Genomic DNA, 21784 nt, shown 5'->3' with positions numbered 1-21784 from the left:
TATGCACCCCAAAATTCCCTCTGACCATAAAATATTATGCAGTAACAATTAACATTTTCTCTATGCCATCATTTACTTGAAGATTTTGTATTGACCAGCATCAGAATCTAGGAAATAATAGGTGAATACTATAAGACACTTTTGTATCTTCGCTACAGTGTAGCCAAATTTAAGGGAATAAACCAATATAAGAAAACAAAGGTAAGATTCTTTCTTTCAATTTTGAATTTAAAAAGTAATTAGAATAGATTTTTTAAATCATTGTTTGATGCATAATCCTACTGCATCTCTAGAATGAGGTTTATTTCCATAAATCAAAATCATGAATGACTGGGCTTTTAGAAAGACATTTAGAGAGGATGAAGCCTTAGAATTAATTTTCAAATAGACAGCATTCTACTAAGGAGAAATAAATAGCACCATAAATATGCAAAGAAATTCAACCAGATAGCAACAATCCTAGACAGTTCACATTTTTACCATGATCAATAAAACTAAATGCAGCCAATAAATCAAGTCAATTTCATGACATGAGGAATCTGGGTTGAAGTTACTCTGTTAGGATTTTTAGTCAGAAACATAGATCTTAGAATTAGGTTAATAAGGGTTTGTAATCATCAGATTTCTTTTTGCTGACTATGGGAATTGAGAAAGCAGAGCAGCTGGCTGCCACAATGCCGCCTTCTGGGATGTCTGTTTCCCTAACCTACAGGGAAATGAGGATTTATCAGACCAGATGTCTCTAAAAACCTAAACTAAGAACCTAAATAAATTTCAAATCTAAGAATCCCTTAAATGTGGAATTTTTATAGATAATTATTTCATTAGTAGCTTTTTTACATTCACATTGGCATTTAATTTTTTTCAAATCTGAATATATACAACCTAAAACTAACATCAAATAAACTGCTGTGTTGTGTTCATACCATTTTCAATAATTTTTTGGAAGATTCAACTACAATTTCTGTGCACTGCCTTAAGTGACACAGATACAGTGATACAGTTCATAGCAATAAGATGAGAGAAACATGCTAACCTGTTCTTTTGCTGTTGCTGTTATATAGAAAAGAGCATACAACGTGGTACAAGAAAACCTCATTTCATAGCAAAGAAATGTTGTCGATGTGTTTTTGTTTGTTTGTTTTTTGTGGGTCATAAGGTTTGAACTCGGCCTGGGTATTGTTCCTGAGCTCTTCAGCTCAAGGCTACCACCCTACCCTTGAGCCAAACCCACTTTCCCATTTTCTAGAAATTAATTGGAGATAAGAGTGTCAGGTCTTATTGTGCCCAGGCTGGCTTTGAACCTTGATCCTCAGACCTAAGCCTCCTAAGTAACTAGGATTACAGGTACTGTTGATGTTTTATATGTTTCAATTAATTTAATCTTCACAATAACTCAGTGAGATTGTGCTATTATCTCTTCTATTTCATAGAACAAAAGAATGAAAGACAGAGAATTATAGGGCACAGTTAATGTAACTTAGTTTACTGAAAACAACAGCAGTACTCTGAACATTCTTTTACTATCATGTGCTACTTCCCCTAGTAGAACCATAGAACCACATGAATACCAAATGTTCATACGCGATTGTTTAGAAGACAAGGTGTGTATATATATATATATATATGTATGTATGTATAATTTTTTTTTCTTTGCCAGTCCTGGGCCTTGAGCTCAGGGCCTGAGCACTGTCTTTGGGCTTTCTCAAGGCTAGACTCTACCACTTGAGCCACAGCACCACTTCTGACTTTTTTCTAAGTATGTGGTACTGAGGAATCAAACCCAAGTCTTTGTGCATGCTAGGCAAGCACTCTACCACTAGGCCAAACTCCTGATCCCCATATAGATATATTTTTAAATGTCATATATTTACATTTTAAAAAATCTTACACAAATGACAGATGAAGTAGTTATGGAGACCATCTGTTTTTTGGTTGTTTGTTTGTTTTTGTTTTTTTTAACCTGAAGAAGCTGGAGTGACTCTACAATACTCAAAGATTCCTTTTTAGTGTCTTCAAGTGCAATGATTCTTTGACTTTACTGAGTCTTTTGTGTTTGCGCTTACTATTTCTATTTTTTTCACTTGTAAATGAAGAAAGACTTATCGAGTCTCAGAAATGGAAATGTTCTGAAAGTATAAGATGCGCCAAACCGTTTTTGGGAATTCGTGTGTATGCTTAAACTCAAGACTTTGAATTTGTCCAGCTTGTTTGTTCATCATTCTTGCTCTACCACTTGAACAATGCCCTATCAGGGAATAATTAGACTAAGGAGGGATACAGGAGGATGATTTGTGAGACTGCTTATGACTTGGAAGAAAACCTTTACCTTCATTACTAAACATTCTATCTACTTAGGAAAATTTGTAGCCAAGTTTCTGTAGGCTTTAAAGACCAAACAAAATAACGTTAAAATCATGACATGATAAAAATATATGTATATGGTATATGAATTTAAAAAGTGTCTAAGAATAAAATAACTTTCTAGGCAATTTGCAAATATGATGTGCAAATTAGAGTGTTCTAGTTCACTTAAAATACCCTTTCTTAGTTTATAGAAAAATATAAATTTGCTATATTGATATCAAACTAGGCAACACTTAATGGACAACATTTTGTAAAATATTTGTTACAATTTTACAAATAAGTGTTTAATAAATGTTGTAATTAATGTTTCAGAAAGACTGATGCTATTTTGAAATATATTTTAAGTGATTACAGGATTTTTAAATAAATATTCTTTGTAATTCTAAGTAAAACTGAACATCTCTCCAAAATGGTATTTCTACTGACAATCAGTACACCATCTAGTATTAGCTGATAGTTTGCCCTTAATTAATTTCCAACAGCATAAAATGACATTCCAAATGTGAATGAAATCACCATCAAAACATCTAGGTACTTAAAAATATAATAAGACACCACTCATATTGTCATTTATGTGACATGGTGATTAGTATGTTGGAAATTTTAGTGTTTAGTTGATTAGGTATGCATAAATATTAGCAGAAATGGTGTAACCTAGAAGTTGTAACATTTAAACAAACTATATAAATGTTTTTAATTTGTTTGTTTTGAGTGGCACGGTGTTTTGAATTCAGAGCTTCATACTTGCTAGAAAGGACCTCAACCACTTTCACGACTTTACCTTACTCCGGTTTATTTTGCAGTGCCTCGTGGGTCTTCAACTCAAAGTTTGGGTGCTGTCTCTGAGCTGTTGTGCTCAAATTTAGCACTCTACCACTTGAGCCACAGTTCCTTTTCTAGCATTTTGATAGCTAACTGGAAATCAGAATCTCAGAGACATTCCTGCGGAAGCTGACTTTGAATAGAAATTCTGATCTCTCAGCCTCCTGAGTAGCTAGGATTACAGCCATAAGATACTGGCACCCAGCAATGCTTTTTTTTTTTCATTTGATTTGTAGGTAGACTTGACCCAGGTAGGTCTCTGAAAAGGATCCTTCTCTCTCTGCTTCCCGGTAGCTGGGATTACAGATAGGTATCATAACAGCAGGTTTTTGTCCCCATTTCCCTCCACCACACCCCCATCTTGTTTTCCCCTATTCTATTTCAAATAAACATATATACAAAATATCAGCTAACAAGGTAAGATGAGAAATAACATAGTACATTAAGAACAACAGTTATACTTACATTGCTCTTGTTTCTATATCTTGGAGGTCCTTTTATTTAGCCTCATCTTATATGGCCTTATGTATCTAGGTTTTGCCCTATTGTAAACTTCTGCTAGGAGAGTCTAAGTTTTATATTAATTATGACAAATGAGGGAAACCATTCAGCCTATGTTCCTTTGAGTCTGGCTTACTTCACTAAATATGATTTTTTTTCTAAGTCTGCTACAAATAAAATGTGAGAAATCTTAAGTCTAAATGATGACTTTCACCTACATAATTCTGAAATCTCTATGTTTTAAATAAATATCTTCTCAAAAGTAGAAACATAATCAGTGACAATAATTCATGTTCTTAAAAAATGTGAAAATGCTTGTTGGTTATTCATTTTTTTCATATATTTTATTGTAATTAATAGAAGGGTTACATTATATTTGCCAGATAGAAGGTGCATTACTTCACATACATTCATACCCTTTCTCATGTCTTGGCCTCCATTTCCCTCCCCCTTACCCCCACTTCTCACCTGGTTTTCCCCGCTTCCCTATCCAATTTCAAATAACCAAATACAAATATATCCAATATATCAGATAACAAAGGGAGATACTGTAACAATATGAGATAACCAAGGGACAGCAAAAGAGATGAGAAATAACATAGTACATTAAGGAAAACAATCACTCATTATATGGGTTTTGTTTCTATATCCTAGAGTTCCTTTCATTTAGCGTCATACTATATGGCCTTATGTATCTAGGTTTTACTCTATTGCAAATCTCTGCTATGAGAGCTCAAAGTTTCTACTGATTATGACAAATGAGGGAAACCATTGAGCCTATGTTCCTTTGAGTCTGGCTTAGTTCACTTAATATGATTTTTTCTAAGTCTTTACATTTCCTAACAAATGGGGCAATGTCATTCTTTCTGATAGCAGCATAGAATTTCATTGTGTACAAATACCACATCTTCTTGATCCACTCATCAACTGAGGGACATCTGGGTTGGTTCCATATCTTTGCTATGGTAAATAGTGCTGCAGTGAACATCGTTGTGCTAGTGGATTTAGTATGCCCTTGTTTCTGGATGATTGGGTAAATGCCTAGTAGTGTTATTGCTGGGTCATAGGGGAGCTCTATGTTTAGTCTTTTGAGGAACTGCCATACTGCTTTCCATAGTGGTTGAACGAGTTTGCACTCGCACCAACAGTGTTTTTTTAAACATCTGTACGGGTTTGGGGTATTGCTCTTTAATAGAATACTTGGCCTACTACATGCAGGACCTTGGGCTTCCTCCCCAGATCATCTTGGCCCAGGAGGACCTACTTTTTTAAATTTTTTATTGTAAAAGTGATGTACAGAAGGGTTACAGTTGCATAAGTAAGGTAATGAGTGCAGTTCTTTTTAACCTCCTCCCTCATTTTCTCCCTTCCCTACACTCCACAACTGTAAAGTTCAGTTCCAACATACTGTCTAGTGAGTATCACTGTTGAATTGGTTCACCATTAGTCCCACTGTTTCTCTCATTCTGCTTCCCTTCCCCAAATCAGATAAGCATATATATAAGACAAAGAAAACAGAAATCATCCAAACCACTAACATCAGGGAATAAACTAAAGGAAAGGAAAGGAAAGAAAAGGAAATAATAAATAGTGCAGTAAAAAAAAATCCTCTTGTTGCCATTTCTTGGAGTTCATTTTGATAAGGCTCATTTTATATGGTCATACGAACAAAGCTATTGAGCCATTGTGATCTTCTCCTAAGAATATACTCCTCTCGTCTCTCTGTGAGATGCTCAGAGAAGAGAATTGTTTAATTAATCATGTCCAAATGTAATTATTTTTTACTGTCTATTGGAATAACTTGTAAATTTATGGACATATTCTAGTTAGTATAAAAAGAGGGAAATCTTGCAGCTCATATTTCTTTGGGTTTGGCTTACTTCATGTAATATATTTTTTTCCAAGTCTTTCCAGTTCCTTGCTAATAAGATATGCCATTCTTTCTGATGGAAGTATATTATTAACACAATTTCTGAAGGTCTCATTCACACCATAATTAAAATGTACACTTGCACTTGGTGTGCAGGTCAGCTAAGTAGAATCATATGTGATGACCCTGGTGAATGGATCCAGGATACATAGATTGTAGGAAGCCATCTGGAAAAACAATTCAGATTGTTTTTCTTCTGTTCCTGGGGCTTGAACTCAGGGCCTGTGGTGCTGTTCCTGATCTTGTTATGCTCAAGGCATAGACTAAAATCTACCATTATTCTGGATCATAATTTACTTATGCTATCAAATATTTTCTTAAAACTATATCTGCTATGTTTAATTTGTTTTATAAAGAAAAAGAATTCCAAAAATTCCATTATAATGATTATTATGCAAAACTTTTAATACTCACATCAAGTTCATCCTTAGCATTGTAGTATACCACTTCATTGCTCTAAAAGAAAAAAAAAGAGCATTTTACCAGAAAAGTACAGGATAAAATAATAATGCATTTTATGTACATACATATAAAATATATATCTTTAAATTATAGACCCTTTATTTCATTCCCTTCATACTACATTCCAAGAAAATGCACAAAGATTAGCTACTATTTTCTATCCCATATTAAGGGTTTGTTAGTGGAATCAGAATAGAATATTTTGCATTGAAAAACAGGACTCAGTATGATGAGAGACATCTGTCAAGGAAGAAATGAAGTAAAAAAATTACTTGTTAAATATATCACTGACATACATAAAAAGAAAGCAAAGAACATATTAAATGATCCATGAAGCACACAAAAAACAAGTGAGATAAGGATCTTCCTAACACTATTAAAACTAAACTATTTTAAAATTCATATAACTTCCCAGTGCTGGAATTCTTGAATAAATGTGCATCTAAACAAACTTTTTAGATATTTTCTCCACAGCTTCAAATAAGGGATCAAGAACAATGAATTCAAATAACAAAAGAAATCTGATCATCTAATGCTAATATACTCATATCCTTGTGAAGTACTGAATTAGTATTTACTATATAGTAAGAATAAATATAAATGACCAAATACAAATATATCCAATATATCACATAACAAAATGAGATACTGTAACAATATGAGATAACCAACGGACAGCAAAAGAGATGAGAGATAACATAGTACATTAAGGACAACAATCATTCATTATATGGCTTTTGTTTCAATATCCTAGAGGTCCATTCAATTAGCTTCATACTATATGGCCTTATGTATGAAGTTTTTGCTCTATTGCAAATCTTTGCTATTAGAGCCTAAGGTTTCTATTGGTTATGATGAATGAGGGAAACCATTGTTGTATTTGGTTATTTGAAATTGGATAGGGAAGGGGGGAAAACCAAAATGGGGGGTGGGGGGAGGGTAATGGGGACCAAGACATGTGAAAGGGTATCAATGTATGTGAATTAATGCACCTTCTATCTGGCAAATATTATGTAAGCCTTTTATTAATTACAATAAAAATATTAAAAAAAGAAAAAAGAATAAATATAAATGAATACTTCTGGATATCAGTGTTGCTGAAATTTACCATAAATATAAATTATGGCTACTATCTATGGTGCTGAAGAAAAATAGAAAAACAGATGGAAAATAAAATAACTGTCAAAAAATTTATATCACTATTCATATATCTCAAACCAAATTCATGTACTTTAAAAACAGCCAACTTCTGCTCATTTCCACTTTCTCTCTTCTTTGTGAGTTCATTGTAGGAATAGTAATTCTTCCACAGTGCCAGTTGTCCATTGAATACTGTACAAAAACACATTTATCTGTGAATTTTACTTGGGAAAATTCATTAAGATTTTGCAAAGTATGTTAAAAAAATCACTAGCTGTGATATTCATAGATATAACAAAGATGAGAAAAAGCATTCCATAATCATCAGGAGGTTAGAAGACAATTTTATATTGTTAAATGGTACTCATGAACAATCAATTAAAATTCATTTTAAGTTTAGTGAAGGAATTAAGAAAATAGAGACTCTCAAAAGATATAAAATTTTTAACAGCCTTGGTTTTGTAATTGAGAAAAAATAAAAAATCAGAACTCACCACCTGCACAAAGCAAGAGAATGTGGTAAATTCACCTGAGACTCAAACCTAACTACTAACTCATTGATCCTACTTGCAGCTTTGTAATTTATGCTTAATGTTAATTCCAGGAAAAGTTAAAACATTGTATAAGTTTACCTTTGTTTTATTCCCTGCTAGATGTGTATTCATATTTATAGCTAGAAAATGCAAGAAGCATAGGGAAATCACATTAAATCCCAAGCAGTTCTATATCTGATGAATGCACATATGTGTGTATCCATTATGGTGAATGAAAGCAAGCTTACACTGAGTTAAAGGGATTTAAACTGGCTTTCAAAAGCATGGAAAATCATGGAAACAGGCCAATTCTATGAAATAACCTGTATGCAGACAACTGGTCTGGGTTGATTGTACTAGAGCTGTTAGACTAAACTGATTTCCAGTCTTTTTTGTGTGTGTGCGTGGCCATGTAAACAGTATTTGTTCATCCTAGAAGTAAGGGTAGAGTGAGGGAAAGAAGGTACATGTGTCAGAAAGAGCCTATGGTCTCAAGTATAATTACACTGATTCTGCTGAGATATATTTTATAAGAATTATGATTAAAATAAGCATTTTAAAAAAAACCTCTTAGTTTGGGAGTTTCTATTTTATCATTTTTGAATGCATTTCATTTTACACAAAAGTTGTTACTTATGGATTAGTGGAAATAAATATCATTTAAAACTTCTAAAGGGATGAAAATGTAGATTAGTGATATAGTGCTTGCCTAGCATGCATGAAGCCCTAGATTTGATTCCTCAGTTCTACATGCACAGAAAAAACAGTAGTGGTGTTATGGCTCAAGTAGTATGGTGCTAGCCTTGAGCAAAAGAAGCTCAGAGATAGTGCCCAGGCCCTGAGTTCAAGCCTCAAGATTGGCATAATAATAATAATAATAATAATAATAATAATAGTAGTAGTAGTAGTAGTAGTAGTAGTAGTATAAAACCCATCAGTGAACATTTTAAAAAATATGTATATTTTATATCTTTGTAAAGCACTCTCGGTTTGGAATTGTATAATTCTATGAACTGATATTTAAGTAGACAAAAGAAAAGTATAAATTGCATATTAACATTTATAAATGACATAAAATAATACATATGTACTGTTTAATAATATATTGATACATTCCACTGCATTAAAAATTATATGGACACTAAATACTCATAATCCCATAACTGCTTATTTTATATTTCCATGTTAAAATAAATCTATCGTAATACAATATTCATTTCTTCCATAAGCAAATATAAAGTTAGTGAAGAACAACTTTTGTTCTCTTGAAAAGAAAACAATAAACTGGTTAAATATATATATTTCATAATTTAACTAGGTAAGACAGACACATGTTAGAGGAAATGAAAATTGTTACAACAATTTTTTTCTTTATAAGTGAGATAATACTCTGGGGTTTTAACAGTGTGTGTGTGTGTGTGTGTGTGTGTGTGTGTGTGTGTGTGTGTGCACATACATGTGGTATTGTCTACGTACAAAGGTTTAAACTCAGGGGCTACCCTCTTATTTAGCGCTTTATTCAAGGCTAATAGTCTTTCTACTCCAGTCATACTTCCTCTTTTTCTTTTTGCTAGTTAACTAAAGAGTCTCAGATTCTTCTCCACAAGATGGTTTCAAACTTCTGACCGCAGATCACAAGTTCCTGAGAAGCAAGGATAACAGGTATGAGCCACCAGTACATGGCTACATAACTTGACCTCACTTATAAATATTTTTTTCAGTTTTGACAGCAACCAACTTTTCATTGCACATTAATGTTGTTGTTCCCTTATTAAGTAGAAAGGTCTTGTCTGTTTTTCTGGGTTTTGGGGTTTTTTTAGGAAGTACTGAGATTTGAACTGAGGAAGTCATGCTAGAGTCATAACTCCAGGCTTTGTTGGTTAATTTCATTAGGACAAAAATCATAAAATAAGGAGCTGGAAAAATACTATATATGAGTTCAATTCAGTCAATATAGACTTTCTCTATAGCAAAAATCCCCCTAAAGTGAATGAAAATATTTAATAAGATTTTAATTTTGAGCATATAAAATAATTTTCAAGTCCCAGTTCATTATATTTTTATTAAAATTTCAAATGGTTTCTTTGGAATTTTTCTTTAGGCAGCTTCAGAATTATTTGCCTCAGGAATGACTTAAATGGAAGAAAAACAGCAATGTGGTAAAGCAATAATTTTCTTCCATATTACAGTCATTTATAGCTCTTTTCCACTACATCAAATACACATATTAGAATACGTGTACCAATGTTAGACTCTATGTTCAGTGAATGATTCACAACCCCGAGACACAAAAATATTTGCAGAATTGCTGTTAAAAATGAACTCCTTGAAAGCACCTTTCTCAATAATAAAGAAAACAGACATGAAGCCGATCAAATTCTATTTTTACTTTATTATAGAGATGAGTTTTGGTTAAAATGCATTCCATTACCAATAAAATTTAGGAGAAGAAATTTCCGATTAAAAAAATAGAGCTATTCAAAATAACTTTGAGATTCCACCTCACTCCAATTAGAATGACCATTAACAAGATATCTAATAACAACAGATGCTGGCAGAGGTACGGCCAGGAGGGAGCACTACTACACTGTTGGTGGGAGTGTACACTCCTTCAACTACTATGGAAAGCAGTATGGCAGGTCCTCAAAAGACTAAACATAGAAATCCCCTATGACCCAGCAATTCCACTACTTGGCATTTACCCAATCGTCCAGAAATAAGGACATACTAAATCCACTAGCACAACGATGTTCATTGCAGCATTATTTACCATAGCGAAGATATGGAACTAACCCAGATCCCCCTCAGTGGATGATTGAATCAACAAGATGTGGTATTTATACACAATGGAATTCTATGCTTCTGCCAGAAAGAAGAACATCGCCCCATTTGTAAGGAAATGGAAAGTCGTGGAAAAAAATCATATTAAGTGAAGTAAGCCAGACCCAAGGAACATAGGCTCAATGGTTTCCCCCATTTCTAATATTTAGTACATATCTAGGATTCTCCTAGCAGAGGAACATAATACGTACAAAAAGTCATATAACCTTGAGGATATGGAAACAAGAGCTTTATCTTGTGTGACTGGTGTTCTTAATGTACTATGTTATTTGGTTGGGTTTGGTTTTTTTTTTTTTTGGCCCTATGGTTAAACTCATGGGGTTACTGTATCTGACTTTGTTACCTGGTATATTGTAAATATATCTGTTTATTTGAAATAGGGAAGGGAAAGGGGAAAACTAAGATGATTGCAAGGGGTAGGGAGAGGGAAACGGACAAAAACATGAGAAGGTATATAAATGTGTGAGAAGTAATGCACCTACTACGTGATGAATGTAACTAAAACCCCTCTATACATGATCCTAACAATAAAATTTAAAAAATATTATAAGACAAAAAAAGAGCTGTAAAAAAGTAGAATTAAAGAAGCAAAAATCAACCCTGATTTTCTTTTTCCTTAATTCTGTCCCTTGAATCCATTTCACTTAGACACTGGTTGAGATTTTGGGGATTCAGAGTAATCACAAAAAGATGTATCCTTTATGTCAACAATTATTTTGAAAAATCTATCAATAGTAAGTGCTGGAGAGCAACTGTTTGTGACATTGGCATTGAACAATGGGAGCAAGAGCTCACCTTTCCATTTTTTGATAGCCAAAAAAATTAACACATTTCAGAATATCACTCTGAGCTATCATATGTGAAAACCTCTTACTATGCTTAGAAGGCACATGCTCATATAAATCAAAGCCTTTTACTCTGCAATAAAGGTGAGAAGTAGACACGTGTGTGTGTGTGTGTGTGTGTGTGTGTGTGTATGTGTTTATGAGAGAGAAAAAGTGAAAGAGAGACATTCTTGATCATTTATCTATACTCTCTCAAAATTTCTTCAGACATTTTCCACCCCCAGAGAGCAAAAGAGTTTTTACAACAATCACTGAAAATGCTCTTATTGAAACCGTGGCATATAAACTAACCACCATAGGCACAGATGGTAGAATTGACTCATCCAGTTTCTTTATTATCCATCTGCCTAAATATTTTAATCAACACTATTAAACATTGTCTCAAAAGTATTCCACATTCACATTCAGAGATTTTCAGTGTGTTTTGGAACATTATATGCAAATAAGATTGAATAAAGTCAAAACTAGCCTCAAACTAGATTCACGAATTAAATCCTTAGAGAGGTATTTTTCATCATTTAAGCGCCACCAGATGACAAGAACAAATTATTTTGTTTCTGATTTTTAACCAAGTAGTCTTGTTATTTATTATCTTTTAGAAACAAATTTACCCAAATGGTTCATGCTAATATAATACTGCTGCTTACTGAAATTTAAAACATCCCTTAGCAAGTTGAAAGATAAATTACTGTAGTCTGTTGGTATCTACAGGGAGTCAAAAATTAGACATGGGGAAAACAAACTGGTCCATCTTAAAAATGTTCATCATGAGAGGCAGATCCTCTATGCCACTCTCCATAAAAGTTGGCCTCTGATGAATTGTTTATGTTAAAAGTCTGTAGTATAAGTAACCATTTTCCATGTGGACCAAAGATGTTGCCAAGGATGATTTCAATATTGGAAATGAAAATCAGATTTGTTATAGTCAACATCTGAAATGTATAACAATCAACAATCAAGTAGAGAATAACTTTCTGTCCAATTTACTAATTTTCTTTTCATAGTGGTATCTTTGGCTTAACAAATGATCCACAGCATGACATATTTTTGGCAGCTGTTACTATGCATCTTTTATCAAAAAAAAGCCATCCTTATTGCTATTTTTATCACTCCTGAATTCCAAATATGCAAACAACTGGTGGACAATCATAGATATTAATCATTAAAATGAGTTATGTTAATAGTTCCAAAAAGACAATGTATACACCAGCCAGCTGGTGTCAACTTTTATTAATGCATATTAATAGCACTTTGGCTTAGAACCACCTAAACTACTGCCAATGAAAGAGTTCAAAACAACTGTACTACAGGCCATATGTCAATCAGCAGTTCGATCTGAAGAAAGTAACCTGGAATGTGTGTGGCTGTGTGTGTGTGTGTGTCTGTGTGTGCGCGCGCACGCATGTGCGCATGTAGGCTTGTGTGTTGGAGGGGAATGTACACCAAAATGCTACACTGTGCTCCTCCTAAGGTAATTTTCTTTTTATTATAGTCTGAGATGTGGCTCTCATGAGCACGCTAAGAAAGTAATTTAGAAAATATAAAGGTAAATAAAAAATAGGAAAGACAGGCAGCGCTATATGTAGAGACCAGGGTTACCAGATGACCGTACTCAAGACCCTACAAGCTCACTTCATATCCTGTGTCAAGAGATCAGAACTGATGATTGAAAAGTGCTTGGTCTGATGTCTAGGACATACCCATCTTTAATTACAAAACAAACAACAGGGGCTGGGAGTTTGGCCTAGTGGTAGAGTGCTTGCCTAGCATGCATGAAGGCCCAGGTTCAATTCCTCGATATGCATACATAGACAAAAAAAAAAAAAAGCCAGAAGTGGTGCTGAGGCTCAAGTGGTAGAGCTTTAGCCTTGAGAAACTCCAAGGACGGTGCTCAGGCCCTGAGCTCAAGCCTAGGACTGGCAAAACAAACAAACAAAAAACCTGAAAAACCACTTGGACCTTTTATAAGCACATTTCTGTCATTTTTATTAATCATCAATTTATAGGACTTCTTTGAGTATTCACCATTAGGCAAAATTTATTGGTGCTTATAAATTATAAATGGTAAAAAAATTATAAATGGTCCATCAGATTAAAGCCATAGACATGAAAGAGAAGTAATCACAACAAAAGACAACAGATCCACGTTTCTAAACTTGTTTAATTATGTCATTGTACAAAGAGACTTGGGCCTCAAGCTGTATTATAAAATTACTAACATAATTGGAAATATCACCTTAGATGAGAAAACTATATATAGTTTTCACCAAAAAGAAATGTTGAGTGAGGAAAATCAGGGTACAGGGACAAAGAGTTTATGTTTTCTTTCATATGTGGAAGTTAGAAATTAACATATAAACCTACGAAAACACATATAGGGTAATATGCACATACAGAGAATTAAAGTAATTACTTTTGATATACTCACGGGTAAATTTCCATGGAGGGACTCCAATGAATAAATAATAGGTAGTTTAACAAAATATATACCGGAAGCTGAAACTTGTCTTGTTTGAAGACAATGTGGTTCAGATGAAAAGGCAAGTAAAGAAAGGAGGAAGGATGGGCAAATACAATCAGAATCCTCAGTGATTCTATGTGAACAGGGAAATCGGAAACTTGCAAGGGTAGGTGGGTTTAGGATGTAAAGAATGGTGAAAGGGTAAAGATGCATTGTATTTACAAATTGACATGCTCAATTTAAACCTGTTTGTATAACTACTTAAAGACAATAAGTAAACAATTGAAATATAGAAAAACACAAAAAAGAAATGTTAATTCTTTGTAAAATAAACATAATTAAAAACTCAGAAAGAATATTAAATTATTTTAGTTTGAATACAAATGGTGTTCATCAATGCTAGCCCAGTGAGTGAAATGTTCTTTTAACTTCCATCGTTCAATAGATGAGTATCACAAGCTGTAAGAACTATTGGAAGACTCATGCCTATAATACTGAATTCCTAGACTGAGATCTGAGGACTCTTGCTCAAAGTCAGATCAGTCAGGAAAGTATGCACAATTCATATCTCCAATTAGCCACCAAAAATCTAGAGATGTAGTTCGAGTGGCAGAGCACTAACCTTGAGCAAAAAATGCTCAGTGGTAGTGCCCAAACCCTGAGTTCAAGCCCTAGGGCTGGCACAGGAAACAACAAAAATGAGCCTATGAGAAATGAATAAGGCAAAATGAATGTGTTTTGCAGTAGAGAAAATATATACAGATAAATATCATGAATTTACAACACTTTCTGTCTTTTTTATTAAAATTGTTTTTATTTTATTTCTTAATGTTGGGACAGTGTACAGAAGGGTTGCAGTTATATTCGCCAGATAGTAGGTGCATTAATTCTCACTCTTTTTTTTGTGATAAAATAAATATTTTTATTTCAAGATATTACATTAACTAGGGAATCATATTTGATCTTCAATAGTTCTCCAATTCTGACAGTCATCTGACTGAATCATTTTGACAGGTAGGTAAAAGTAAAACATCCAGTCACCAGTGATTCACACTTGTATTCCTAGCTATCTGGGAAACAGAGACTGGAATGATTACATTTCAAGGCCAGGACAAGCATGCAGCAAGACCTCTTCTCAACCTATATGTGGGTGTGTAGTGCAGTCCTGTTATCCTAGCTTTATAGGAAGCTCAGATTGGGGGCATCATGATTACAGGAGAGCTGAGACAAAAGAATCCCAGATACTCCATGTCAGTAGAAGAAGTTGGGCACAGTGACATATGTCTGTCAGCTACAACAGAAAGTCAACCTAAACAGGAAGGGATACCGTATCTCAAAAATATTCAGAGAAACATTAGGGCTGAAAATGTTGTTAGTAGCAACTATCTAACAATTACAATGTTCTGAGTTCTAAGCACAGTGTTGGCAAGATGGAATATACCCCAAACTGTATTCAGATGATTTTAAAATTAAAATAGTCTTTAAAATTATTATTGAGAAAGTAGTCACATGTGCATGCATAAATATCTTAGATTTCTTTTCGCAGAATTCTTGGAATTGCAAAAGTTACAGGATGAAGAGATTACAATGAAAAATATAATAAAAGCTCTTGGTTTACAGGAAGAATGAATGATGACTGCCCCAAACTCTGAAAATACAACATTCTTTTGGTTATCTGTCTACAATCCCTGTTCTCTTTTTTTTTCAGTTTTATAATGTTTTGTTTTAATCTGTAAGGGGATGATCTCCCGTGGACTGTTTCTTTTTTTTTTTTTTTGGCATTTTTTATTGTAATTAGTAAAAGGGTTACATGATATTTGCCAGATAGAAGGTACATTAATTCACATACATTGATACCCTTTCACATGTCTTGGTACCCATTTCCCTCCCCCTCCACCCCCCACCCGTCTTGGTTTTCCCCCCTTCCCTATCAAATTTCAAATAACCAAATACAAATAAATTCAATATATCAGATAACAAAGTGAGATACTATAACAATATGAGATAACTAAGGGACAGCAAAGGAGATGAGAGACAACATAGTACATTAAGGACAACAATCATTCATTATATGGCTTTTGCTTCAATATCCTGGAGGTCCTTTCAATTAGCTTCATACTATATGGCCTTATGTATGAAGATTTTGCTCTATTGCAGATCTCTGCTAGTAGAGCCCAAGGTTTCTACTGATTATGACGAATGAGGGAAACCATTGAGCCTAAGTTCCTTTGAGTCTGGCTTACTTCACTTAATATGATTTTTTCTAAGTCTTTCCATTTCCTAACAAATGGGGCGATGTCATTCTTTCTGACAGCAGCATAGAATTCCATTGTGTACAAATACCACAACTTGTTGATCCACTCATCAACTGAGGGACATCTAGGTTGGTTCCATATCTTTGCTATGGTGAATAGTGCTGCAATGAACATTGTTGTGCTAGTGGATTTAGTATGCCCTTCTTTCTGGATGGTTGGGTAAATGCCAAGTAGTGGAATTGCTGGGTCATAGGGGAGTTCTATGTTTAGCCTTTTGAGGCACTGCCACACTGCTTTCCATAGTGGTTGAACGAGTTTGCACTGCCACCAACAGTGTAGTAGTGATCCCTCCTGGCCACATCCCCTCCAGCATCTGTTATTATTCCTTTTCCTGATCCTGGCCATTCTAACTGGAGTGAGGTAGAATCTTAAGAGTTGTTTTGATTTGCATTTCTTTTATGACCAGAGATGTTGAGCATTTCTTCATGTGTCTATAGGCCATTTTTGTTTCTTCTTCAGAGAAGACTCTCTTTAAGTCTTTGGCCCATTTTTTAATGGGATGATTGTTACTTTGGAGATTAGTTTTGGAGTGATTCAATTTTTTGAGTTGTTGATATATTTTAGATATGAGGCCTTTGTCCGTTGTTTGGTTGGTGAAGATCTTCTCCCACTCTGTAGGCTTCCTAATTAATTTACTGGCTATGTTCTTTGCCATACAAAAGCTCTGCAGTTTAATGCAGTCCCACTTATCCAGCCTTTCTCTGATTTGTTGTGATTCTTGGTCCTTATTAAGAAAGTTTCTACCTGTGCCAAGGAGGCACACTCTTATAAGAAGAAATTCCAAATCAATGGAAAAAGAAAATTTCAAATAGAAATTCCAAATCAGCTGTAACTTTAGAATTGTTTTATTTCTGGACCTCAAAAATTACACACTTTATGAATGTTAATAGCAATGGCAATGTATTTCTTTACTTGATATACTTCTGTAGGAAGCTGCCTATAAAGCTACTGTTAGAGTGTTGTCATAAACTGCAGGAGAAAAGTAAATGTAGAGGATGAGAAAATAAATACATTACTTTTCCCAGACACAAAAGTATTCATGGAATATCAGCCCAGAATTGAGCAAACACATCCATAATGTTAAGGACCTCACTCTACTTGCTCTAACCTTCTTTCATCTGCAATTCCAATGAAGTGATGAGTATTATAATCTAAAGCACTGATGTTTAATCCATCAAAATATTTCACTTTTAATGCTCCTTCCTATTGGTTTAGAAAACCCAAAGATCTTCATGGCTCCTGATCAAAGTTACTAGCACTTGACTATAATATGTAAGGGCCTAGTAATAAACTCATGTTAATTTGTCCAGTGGCATAATCACTAGTCCTTTCCCAAATTCATCATAACAACCTCAGAAAACTATCATACTAAAACAAAATACAAAACTTGCATTATGGTCAATGAAATTCTGAATGTGGTAAATCCCTCCAAATTCAGAACTAAAAGAACAGTAAATAAGTAATCATTAAATCATTTTAACTCATCCCTCACTGCTATAATGAGGCCATGGAAGACAGGAAAGATGAGAAAAGACAAGACACATTTAATGTGTCTTTATGACATGAAAAGCATTTGCCTTTAGTATATTAACGATGACAAAATTTACTTTTGCAATACACGATCATCTTAAATATGTTGATTAAAATGGCTTTTACTCTATGGAATGCTGCACTTTGAATTCCCTATTAATTTTCTTCCTCTTTTCTCATGCTTCCCATATACGGACACATGTGGGTTTCAACATTCTACATGAAAACAACCCTAAAATAAATACATTACTGTTTAGCTCATATTTAAACACGATATACAGTGTAGAGTATATGGCAAAAACCTTAAAGCGCAAAGGAATCAATTTCAATAAGTGGATAATGCCAGTACTATCGATTATGTAGCAATTAGACATTTGAGAGACAGAGACAAAATTACTGTCAGAAGTCAGCCAGGTCAAGGAAGTTAATGAGACCTTATGTTGAGAAACAAGCTCGACTTGGTGGTTTACAACTGTAGTGCCAAGTATATTGAAGGCATATATAGGAAGATTTCAGTCTTAAGAAATCTCAGGCAAAATGTCCAAAATTTCTATCTGAAAAAACAAACCAAGAAAAAAAAAAAACTAAAGTAGAAAGGACTGAGGTGTGGCTCAAGTGCTAGAGTATTTGCCCAGCAAATTCCCATAGTGTTAAAGGAAAAACAAAAATTAGTTGGTTGTGTTCTATGTAAGAAAAAAGGGGGAACACTAAATAATAAGCCATAGTTAAAATAACCTCATAGTATTAATGAAGAAGTACTGCACCCTGCCTCAGTTGTGGTGAAAGAGAAAAAGAAAGCTTAAGGCGAAAGCAATGAGTATCAAAATACAGTTTGTCCCTGCTTACAGTATGGGAGATAGGGAAAGTGAGGGAGGCATTCTAGTGCAATGACACAGCTAAGCTGTGCTTTCTACTGCACCTCTGAATCTATCTGGCCATATCTCACGTGCAATTAGAAAAGCTTTCCTTGCTTTACAGAATTTCTCCAACTCCCACAACTCAAGTTCAAGTTCATGGTTATGACTCTCAGGTCACTGTCTGGTATTTTTCTACTCTCAGGGAGAGTATCAACACCTATGTCAGTAGTTTTTCCATAAGGAATAAAGGAACAATGGCCTAATGCAAAGATCAACTTAGTATGTGCACCCAAAATTTGTGTTTTCCTGTCTGAGTTTGGACTGACATAAGTCTCAGTCAACTATTTGATTCAATGAATGATTGTTCTAAGGCCCATGCCAAGTAAATTTCCTGTGTCACTGAACAAGCCTGCCTACTCTCATATGGTTGTTGAAACATTTGGTATAGCATTGTCATCCTATACCAAAAAAGTTTCTGGGCATTGATTTCTCCTACTGTTGTAAGTTTGGTTTACTAGAGACCAATATTAAGGCTTAAATAGGTAATTTTTTTGGCAGGGGAGAGGGAAGGAAACTCAGAAAATATTAACAGGAAAGTGCAAAAATAAAGACATGGGGATAAATGAATTTAAAGCATCAAGTCTCAAAGACTAGCTTGGCATTTTATTCTCCTGACAATATCTGTGATATTACACAGGTGATCACAAAACCCTTACATCCATAGTGAGGAGGCTGAGTGAGATTCCAACAGCACAATTGGATATGCCCTGATGCTTTGTTTCCTGTATATTACAACCACCTAGGAAAACTGCAAAGGCTGAGATTTGCAGGCACTTAAAGGATGAAGCTTCAAGAGCGCTTGTCCTGTGTGTGTTTGTGGGAGCTATGATGTAGGCAGGGAAAAAAGTGAATACTTTAGAAATAAGTATGGAATTTATAAATAACTCAATGATTTTCAGTACCAGTCTTTCAGCACCAGGACCGTCCCAGGCTTAAATCCCAGTTCTCATGAAGAAACAGGATCTCTGAAATCCTTTCTGTGTGTGTTTTGAAGTTTCTGCTAAGTAACTGTTTAGCTTTAGATCATAGAAGAATAAAAACCTAGTAGCTGGGTTCATCTGTTTGTTTCTAGTGAGCCTTGGACTGCTTTGCATCTCTTCTCATGGGAATTATCCACTAGAACATACAGATATTTTTGTATTTTGAAAAAACAGAAGCAATACTTCAGATTTTTTTTTAATTTGAAATCTCTGACATTTGCTGTAGAAGCACATGACACTTCAAGAAGAACCACCTCTTCATCATTAATTTTCTTTTGGTATTGAAATGTCAAAGAAAAATATATTCATTTATCCCTGAAAATAGTAACTGTGCTTCTGAATTCAGATGTTTAAGATAACTTCTTCCATCTAACATCATCAGTCTCTTTACAGGCACCAAGAACAATCTGGCAATTCCTTTCATCAGTAACTATTCTAGATCAACCACTGGTACTTTTTATTAGCTCAATAACATGCTTTCCATGTATATTTAACTAACTCAGAACCAAGTTGCTTTAAAAAAAGATATAAATTACAGTTTATGTTTGTACTGCTTCTTTATAAAAATAATTGCTAAAGGTACAATTGCCCCTGCAAAAGAAAGTAATGGAGTAATTTCAGACATTTTAGAAGCGCTAATTCTATTTGAATAAGATATAATTGCTTTGAAGACAAAAAAAATTCTCAGTAGCCTACATTTCATTAGGCTAGTTCTAATAACTATATTTAATTAAGTTAAATTTCAAAGAGCCTTTCAAATTCAAATTGTTCACTAATTCGGATAAAACTTATCCCTAATTAAAGAATGCATTGTTAAAAATGTTAATTTCATGACTGATTTTGTGACTCAAATGATAGAGACCAGCCTTGAGCAAGGAAGCCACTATACAATGTTAGGCATGGAGTTTGGGAACCAGTGTCTAAAAACAGACACACACACACACACACACACACACACACACTTACACACAAAGTTAATTTCTGAAAGCAACAATCCAAAAGAGTCTCAATGAATCCTAAAGGCACAACATAATCATACTTACTTTAAAGAAAGAACAGGGCAAAAGATAAAAGTGAATGAATGTTTTTGTTTTATTTCTCAAGAATATTTTAATAAAATTATCATTTTAAATTTTGTGGTAGGTTTTTACTATATGATATGCTATCAAATATTAAAAACATGATTTTTAAAGCATGGAGAATTATATAAAGGAAAGATTGATCGATACATACAAGTAGACCAACTGACAAAGAGATCCACATTCCATCCCTTGATGGAATTAGGATTTAGCCTGTGGCAGTAAGCAACTGAATTAACCTATCAGGTTTATTTTGTTTTCTCATCAAAAATTTAGCCAATAATGATAACATCAAAGGGTTTCCATAATAATTTACTCTAAAGATCATTGGAAGGAGCTTTGGAAACTTTAAGATGACTATTATCTAGAATGCAAATTATTTTAAGACTTTTTTCATATTTTTTATTGTAACTAATAGAAGGGTTACATTATATTCGCCAGCTAGAAGGTGCATTACTTCACACACATTGATACCCTTTCTCACGTGTTGGTCCTTGTTATAATCAAGACTTTTAAATAAACAAAATGTATTTCGATTTGTACAAATAGTATAAAAATACAAAATTGTAAACATTAGATAAAAATTTTCTAAACTTAAAAGCAATATTTATTTTAGCTAAGAATAATTAAAGAAATTTAGTTTGTGGAGTTTTATCCCTCCACGTTTTTTTCCCTTTTTTATGTATTCGTTTATTTAGTCTTACTGTTAAGTAATTGTACAGAGATTTCAGTGCAACATTCAATTTAGTTTCTGAGTGTCACACCTTCTTGATTGTCCCCATCTATCCTAACCCAACCTGTCACCCCCTCAATTTACCAGGTTCAAAATTTTACATATGGACATGGAAAATTATGACTTCACTCTGCCCCTCTCATTTCATTTGCTCACATCCAATTGACCTCAATCCCACCACAAAACATGTGGAATGCATGTTCCAGATTCCTGGCCTTCATTTCCTTAAACTGTAAGTTAATGGCTCAAAAGAGATATAACACTGGAATCTTCCACTGCATATGCTGTTTGTATATATAAGCATGTGACTCTGGATATATGTTCATAT

General features: G+C 34.0%; 1 protein-coding gene across 1 annotated transcript in view; it reads right to left on the bottom strand.

Moving 5' to 3' along the window:
- Positions 1-21784, bottom strand: part of Cacna2d1 (calcium voltage-gated channel auxiliary subunit alpha2delta 1) — a 366878-nt gene that overhangs the window by 116432 nt on the left and 228662 nt on the right. The window contains exon 5 of the mRNA XM_090332896.1: positions 6035-6076. Within this exon, the coding sequence (XP_090189022.1) occupies positions 6035-6076 (42 nt within the window). The remainder of the gene's footprint in view (positions 1-6034; positions 6077-21784) is intronic.

The sequence above is a fragment of the Megascapheus bottae genome, chromosome 5, assembly GCF_031878675.1.
Source record: "Megascapheus bottae isolate mThoBot1 chromosome 5, mThoBot2.hap1, whole genome shotgun sequence".
NCBI lineage: Eukaryota > Metazoa > Chordata > Mammalia > Rodentia > Geomyidae > Megascapheus > Megascapheus bottae.
Note: the sequence above shows the minus strand (reverse complement) of the source record. Positions and strands in the feature narration are given on the sequence as shown.